The 7,725-nt window shown below is 36.5% G+C and overlaps 1 protein-coding gene across 1 annotated transcript in view; it reads right to left on the bottom strand.

Moving 5' to 3' along the window:
* Window positions 1-264: 264 nt before the first annotated feature.
* The window catches only part of YBX1 (Y box binding protein 1), a 35,096-nt gene continuing 27,635 nt past the window's right edge, over window positions 265-7,725 (bottom strand). Inside the window, 5 exon segments of the mRNA XM_006903689.1 lie at window positions 265-287; window positions 982-1,078; window positions 1,680-1,982; window positions 2,291-2,380; window positions 4,892-4,925. Coding sequence (XP_006903751.1) covers window positions 265-287; window positions 982-1,078; window positions 1,680-1,982; window positions 2,291-2,380; window positions 4,892-4,925 — 547 coding nt within the window.

The raw sequence follows: 7,725 nt of genomic DNA, 5'->3' as shown, positions 1-7,725 counted from the left end.
CTCCATTTGTTTCCTTTTCAGCAAAAGCCACTTCACTGATTCAGATCTTTCAATTTACTGCTCAATCAATATCAATCAGGATCTTATTCCTAACACTCCAGGAACCTACTCAAGTTACCGAAATGGGACAAAGAAGATCAATTAACACTTAGCATAAAACTAAGACCATATCTTGGTTCCTGACACCCAAAAAATTCCTATAGTGAGGATCAAGATGGCTTGGTTTGGAGGTATCCAACACTAACAAAACCAATCATGTGATCCTTAAAAGAGTGCTGCATCATACCCTACCGGACAGAACTGGGAGTAATGCCTCAAAATGCCAGAAACATGTGTCTCATGGTACTTTATGCCATAATAATACATTATTATTAAAACACTTTATGCTAAGAAGGATTTTCTATTTTTCAATTAAGCAGGTTGATTGTTTTTATTATGCTAGTCTGGGATTACGTTTTGTTTGGTTTGTTCCCCCTTCCCCTCCAAGGTAATATCATTGCTTTTTTTTTAAGTACTGGCTTTCAAAAATTTGAAAATTTAAAAAAAAAAAAAAATAAATTTGAAAATAGAAAAGAATCCTCATGCCTTCATTCAAGATTCCTCAACTGTGTACATTTTACTGTTATTTATCTCACCAACTCCTGAAACACTTGAGAGTAAATGGCAGAATAACATGCCAGTGTATCAAAAGGCACTTTGGTGGGTACTTATTCTAATATGCAAGTGATTGTGACCTTCACTTTTCCACTCTAATGAAGCAAGTCTCAAAAGATGTAACAGAAGCTGAAATTCTATGCCTTCATTTAAAAAACAAAAACAAAAAACAACAACAAACACCCCACTTCATTTACAAGCCATTTTAACCAGTATAAACAAAGGTACAAATCCATGTATTTGACAGAATAAAAAATGAACGAGTAAGAGATAAATCATTCAAGAACTGCAGGCAAGCAAGTTGCTGAAGATTTAATATAAGCAAGCGAATTGGTCCGTACCTGCGAAATCGTGGTCTAAAACCCCGATACATATTCTGCCTCACTGGTCTACCTTGTTCTCCTGCACCCTGGTTGTCAGCACCCTGAAAAGACAATGAAAATACAATCTACTGGGTAAGTAATGAAAGAACCAACTATCCAAACCCAAAGTCTGAACACAGAAGGAACCCAAAATAAAGCCTCAAAATTATTTTTTTGATAATTACAGGTTATACTGGAAACTCTCTCCTTTGTTTCCCCACTATGTAACCACCCTTCAGTTTTTCCTGCTTCCTACTCCTTCATGCCTTGAGTTTTATACCTATGCAAATGCGGCCCTTTTGTGATCGTGTCTAACTGTTAGGAGTTTAGTACCTTTCTGGTGTTACTATCCACTTGACAAGGCTCTTCTACTGTTTGGTTGAAAGCTAAATCAGGTCTATTAAATAATTAACTCTTTTAAATCAAACAACCTTACAAATTTCACAAGTAACATTCATCACACATTGATAGCATAGACAAATAAGGAAATGCATTTTGTTCTTAAAATTCTGCAGGAAAGTCATCTGAATGGAGCACAATCAGAAATTATATTCATGAAAACAGCCTCAATGTAGGGGAGAACCTCAGAAAACAGTTAAAATGCAATCCTATAAAAAATTTCACATGTCGTTTTCCATCCTTTTTCTCTTTGGTGAAACTTACCTCCATCACTTCTCCCTGCACAGGAGGGTTGGAATACTGTGGTCGACGCCCATAGGGTCTCCGCATGTAGTAAGGTGGGAACCGTCGTCTGCGGTAGGGCCGGCGTTGTTGGGCCTGGCCTTCGGGAGCACTCTCCGATCCCTCGTTCTTCTCCCCACTCTCACTATTCGGGTAATTCTGCTGGTAATTACGTGGAGGACCCCTACGACGTGGATAACGTCTATAATGGTTACGGTCTGCTGCATATTTACTGCCTTGCACTGGAACGCCACCAGGACCTGTAACATTTGCTGCCTCCGCACCCTACAAAAGTCATATACATTAGTGGTGACAAACAAACTACACTCACAAACAAAATTCACACAAATTATTAAATAAAAACCACAAGGCCTAACATGGCCAGGGGTACATAAAAAAATAACTAAGTTATCTGCTCCTCACAATTCTGAAGAGATTGCCCTTTAACTGCAGCCAGTATGTTAGGCTTGACGCACCTGTGTTCATGTAGTCACCTGACCCATCCATCCACATTAGCGCCACCATCCGAACGGATGAGATCTCCAAAATATGTCTGTACTGAAGTCAAACCTTTACACAAAAAGCATCCTCACCTTTTCTCCTTCAACAACATCAAACTCCACAGTCTCTCCATCTCCTACACTGCGAAGGTACTTCCTGGGGTTATTCTTCTTTATGGCAGTCTAGTAATATCACATTCCAAAAATAGATTAATAGGGGAGAATAAGGTGCTTTTTCATTTAAAATGTACCAGAGTCAATATATCTTAAAATTAACTTACAGTTAGACCAGACTGTCAATAAGTTAATAAGGAATGCAAGGATCAATGCTATCCCAACCTCAACCAAAATATTCCAATCATACAAGATCCCAGCATTTTACCGCTATTTTCAAAACTAAAGCAAGTAGTTTAACACTCAAGACAAACAGCAATATTTTAAAACTGCTTTTTGCAAAAGCACTGTATATAGCTTTGAACAAAGTGAAGATTTCCATCTATTCCCCAAAAAAGCAGATGCTGCCCCACACAGGTCCAGTTTAGATGACAGGCAAGTTTAGTTTTACAAGCTTCTAAGTTGACTAAAACAACTTTATCCTTATTACTGTATAAAATTCAATTACAAATATCAACCAAAATCCCTTCCAACCTATAATCTTCAATGGAAATGCAATTGACAAATATTAACTATGCCACTTTAAAAAATATTATCTGACTGCATGAGGCAGCTGATTAAGACCTCCCCAGATTACATGTTATCTCACGTTATGGATGTATATTTCTCTAGAAGTTAGCAAAAAGTAAAACGGGAAGAATAACACCTCATATTTTAGTTTAATGGTTTTATCTAATTTATTTCACATACCACTTAACAATCTTTGTAATATATGAGCTGAGGTATTATTACTCCTTTTTTACAGATAAAATAGCTTTTAAAAGTTAGGCAACTTGCTCCAGATCTCATAGCTTATCAGTGGCTGAGCAGGGACTTCTAAACGCAGTTTTGGGACTCCAAATCCCATGCTCATCCCACTAAAGCACAGCATTATCTACTACAGAATCATTCATGCATTTCCATTCAAAAGGAGGCAGGACAATCGACAAATCTGAGGGCATTTACGTTAAGTTGCCCAGAACCACAGACTCCTTGATACACCACTAAAACCTGCGCAGCCAGACACAGTCCTAAGAAACAACTAAATGCTGAAACCAATTTTCAAAATGAGGAGGAAACATACTGGTGCACCCTATAAATCAGTACAACTGGGTGACACAAGTTCAGTCAAATAAATGATCTTACCTGTCATCTAAACTGTCCCAGTTTTCATACCTTTACATATAAACCCAACTATTAATGACTTGCAGTCATAGGGGATATAGTATCAAGTATAGAGAATTAAAACTCTTAAGCTCTTTCTGTCAAGTTCAGTTAGTCCCACACCCAAATGGTTGTGTACCAAATTTATACTTTGTGGTCTTTTATTCCTATACCTGCATATTCCTCTGAACATGAAGAGAGAAATTATCTTTACCCAAAGAACTATCAATTTAATAAACACCTGTTTGGTTTTTTTTTTAAAAAAACCCTGAGTTGTCCTATGTTCACTTACAGTTAGAAATTAAACTTTTTCCTATTTTTCTGTAACTGGATTTTGTATGTATTAGTGTGGTGTTCCTCTTGATTACCATTGATTACTGTATGAGAGAGCACCAATCTAAGACAGTCTTCCCCCGCAACCAAAGAAATAAAGTGCCTTACAAACTCACACTGGAATACAGTGTAAAAATGCTGTTAGAAGTTTAGACAATATTTTAATTAGTGATGGGATGAAAAAACTTAGTAAAAATCTGTTTTTCTATTCATTTCAAATATGAAATGATTAGCCAAGTACAACGGAGCCTACAAATCACTTAGCAGAGGTTTATTTTAAATAGCACTTTTAGTTCTTAATGCTAAATACTTTTCAAAGTGCTTTCCTTAAATGTACTTAAAAACTAGTTTAACATCAGTAGTACTATACTATAGTATTTTTATCTCTAACAAACATCCAAAGTCAAACTAAAACCTTATCATTACTTTGTTTTACTTAAATTAACTAGGGTTTTATTAAGTTTCCAGGTCAGCCAAAGTGCTCCAATATTGCCCCATAATTCAAAATGCCTTAGAAAATAGATTTCAGGTGAGTGTTCACCCAAAGGTCTGGTGATTTACTTCTACTCTGACACATGATATGGGGTCCCGCTTTGTCAAAATCTATTTAACAGCAATTGTTTTTTCTATATTGACTCTGCTAGCTTTCTAGCATTCTATTTCAAATTAATATGCCCAAAGCACTCATTGCCTTATTTCCTCTATGATGCTATTTTGTCCTTACCAGAGAGGCAAATCTAACAGCATATGACCTTGCCATTGTTAAAATTTAGGTTCATGGAAGTTAATTCTTCTGGGTTAGATAGTCTAGTGCAGAGTATGGCAGCTTCAATATTAAAATGAAAAGCTACAGTTATTAACAAAAAATACCAACTTGAAACATCAATTCTAACTAAGTGAACAATGTTTCAATGTGTTCAAACACATGTAAGCACTGGTTGTTCTCAAGTAGACATATGACGTTTTTACAAGTAGTTAAGATAAGGAACTCCTTTCTACACAAACCTCTAGTCAGAAGTATTAAGTATCCGCACAAGCACTCACCTGGTGTACAAATACATCTTCCTTAGTGTCATTCCTGCAAAATAAAACCAAAGTGAGTAAGTTAAAAACTAGAAACACTTTATACTGCCAAAGACTAAGAATACATCTAGTCTTTCCGGAAATGGTTTCAGAGACATTCTGGCTGCAAACTAGCTATCCCTGTGTGTGGAAGGGGAGCTGAAAAGTGACCACAATTTCTATTTTCTACAATTACAAAAAGCTGGAACCTCACTAAGTAGGAATAAATAAGAAAAGTCAGAGAAATGAGTGTAACCTAGCAAGCCATTAAGATGATGACAGAAGAACAGAATATAGACTTTGTCATCTGTTAACCTATTAAAACATTAAATGTTCCAGTAGACCCTACCCTTAACACTGCCTATCTGAACTCAAGAGTACAGAGTAGAAGTGCTTATGGTTCAAGGCTGTGAACTTTAAGAAGCAGACTGCTAAGTCTGTCTTCTGATGAAACCTCAGGTAGGTCTGGAACAAGCAAAGTTTTAGCTAGCAGGTCCAGAGTGCTTATTCATCTGTGCTCCCTGACTTCTAGTGCAAGATATTTAGCACGAAAACTATGATGAGAAAGAGCCATCATTTCAGTCTCAGTAATTTATGATTTCCATTTCTCAGGATCATAATCCACAATCAAGAACAAAATTTAACATCAACAGCTACATCACTCATCTGCCAAGAACACTACTAGATAACTAGGAAGATCAAACAACTCCTTTTCCTGCTTTAGGTGCCATTTTACAGTAATCACCAGTACTGTCAAACTGCTGCTCAACAAATATGGCTGAAATTCTTGCATCAGAAATCTAAAAGTCTTGGTAAAGGCAAAAATACTTGTCCTAACCCAATGTAATACATCGTTTCTTGATGCTATCACAGGCACTTAACTGAATCCAAGTAAAACTAAATTTGATGGTTTTTTTGTATATTGAAGTCTTTGATTTTCATCAATAAGCATCTCAAGTCTTTTTCACTGTCAGCTAGTAAGGTTGCGGCATATTCCTATCACAAGCTGCCTATGATACTTCCAATCTTAAATTTATCAAGTTGCAGAGTATACAGACTAAATAAATATGGCAAAAGTATACAACTCCAATTATACTTTTCCCAATTTTAAACCATGCAGTAATCCTCTTTCTATTCAACTGACTGCTTCTTGATTCATTAAAAAGTTCACACCATAAGTATCATTGTTTTGGGACTCCCACTCTTTGTGATGTTACCCAGTTTTCCTCCACAGACAATGAAACCCAGATTAACATCTTTCTGGCATTCCCTGTTCTCAGCCAAGATCCATCCGGTATCAGCAATGATACTTCTTGTACAAATGTGAATTTGGTTTGAATTTCTGACTGCTCCTTGTTGGTGTACAGCTGATAATTTTTAATATTCAGAAAAAATTTACTTACATGTGATATAATACTATGTGACAATCTGTTGGATAATTTTGCATTGGAAAAGGCACAAACCTGGATCTGTACCAGTGTCCAGGTAGCAGTTATTCACATTTCTTGGGATAAATGAAAGCTTCCAGTTCATCTATGTGCTGCAACAACCTAATTGGTAGACTATCAATACTGGAGTCCTGTTTTGCTTTTTAAAAATATTTCATTTTATTGTGATTTTAACAAAAGTTTACAGAAAAGTTCTATTTTCATTCATTTACTGGGAGTCCTGTTTTTCACCAATGACTTGACAGTATCTTGAACATGTCAGTACCTTTGGTTCCTAAGCAAATGCTACCTCCCTGAAATGGCTGGATACTGACCATTTACTTCTTTCTGGTGCAGTGACTTTGTGCCTTCAATCTTCTTAGTTGAGGTCTCTACTTATCTACATGTGGCCTTCTGAAAAACTTTTACAACTAATATTCTTTAATATCAGTCATTAGGTTTTAACACTGGATAATCTTTTGTCACGTAAAAAAAAAAATCAAGCTTTTTTGTTTTTAAAGGAAACAGCTTTTTATTTTTATTTTATTATTTTGTGTGTACCATCAAATCAGATCTGACTGGTACAGGAGGAGAGTGTTCCTCCTTCTCCAGCAGAGCATCTGGTGGATTTGAACCGTGCACCTCTGGGATTGCAGTACACCTTCTTGCCACTAGGCCACCAGAGCTCACCATAAAAAGTCACATTTTAAATGGCAATTGAGGAGGGAGCTCTGGTGGCCTTGTGGCAAAAAAGTTGCACTGAAATCCCAAAGGTGTGCAGTTCAAATCCACCAGATGCTCTAATGGAGAAAAAGGGGCAATCTCCTATGCCAGTTGTGTCTGATTTGATAGTACACAACAAGAAAGGGGGGGGGGGAAGTAATGATGAAAAGAGATATCCAAAGAAAATGGAAGGAATACAGAAATTCTTAGAGACAACAACTTTGTGCACATGAGAAAGTTAGGAAAAGTAAGTGGAAAATAATTTTAGTTGTTTGGAGTTAAGGTAATGATAGGAGTTAAGAACCACTATAATAATACAGTTCTAGACGTTTAGGGACCTTCTCCCTGAACTCTGTAAAGTCAAAGTGGAAAATATTCAGTAGTGGCCCATGTTATTAAATGATATGGAAACAAAGATCAGAATGAAGTTAACTTAATGGCTCATAGCTCTTGGCTTGTACTGGTATTTTAAAGCAATGAATGTAGACAAAATTAACTTGCTTCTTAAAACTTAAAAGCAATCTCATGGCTTACCACAAGAGGAAGATAGTTTGAAGGAGCTCTGGTAGTTATCAGTCATAGGAGTCTGAGGCTGACTAAAAGGCTGGTAGTTCAAACTCACCAGGTGCTCCATAGGAGAAAAATAAGGCAATCCCTTATAAAGAT

This window comes from Elephantulus edwardii, unplaced genomic scaffold (genome assembly GCF_000299155.1).
Source record: "Elephantulus edwardii isolate Elephantulus edwardi_28Jun2011 unplaced genomic scaffold, EleEdw1.0 scaffold00049, whole genome shotgun sequence".
Lineage (NCBI taxonomy): Eukaryota > Metazoa > Chordata > Mammalia > Macroscelidea > Macroscelididae > Elephantulus > Elephantulus edwardii.
This window is presented reverse-complemented; position numbering and strand designations above follow the sequence as displayed.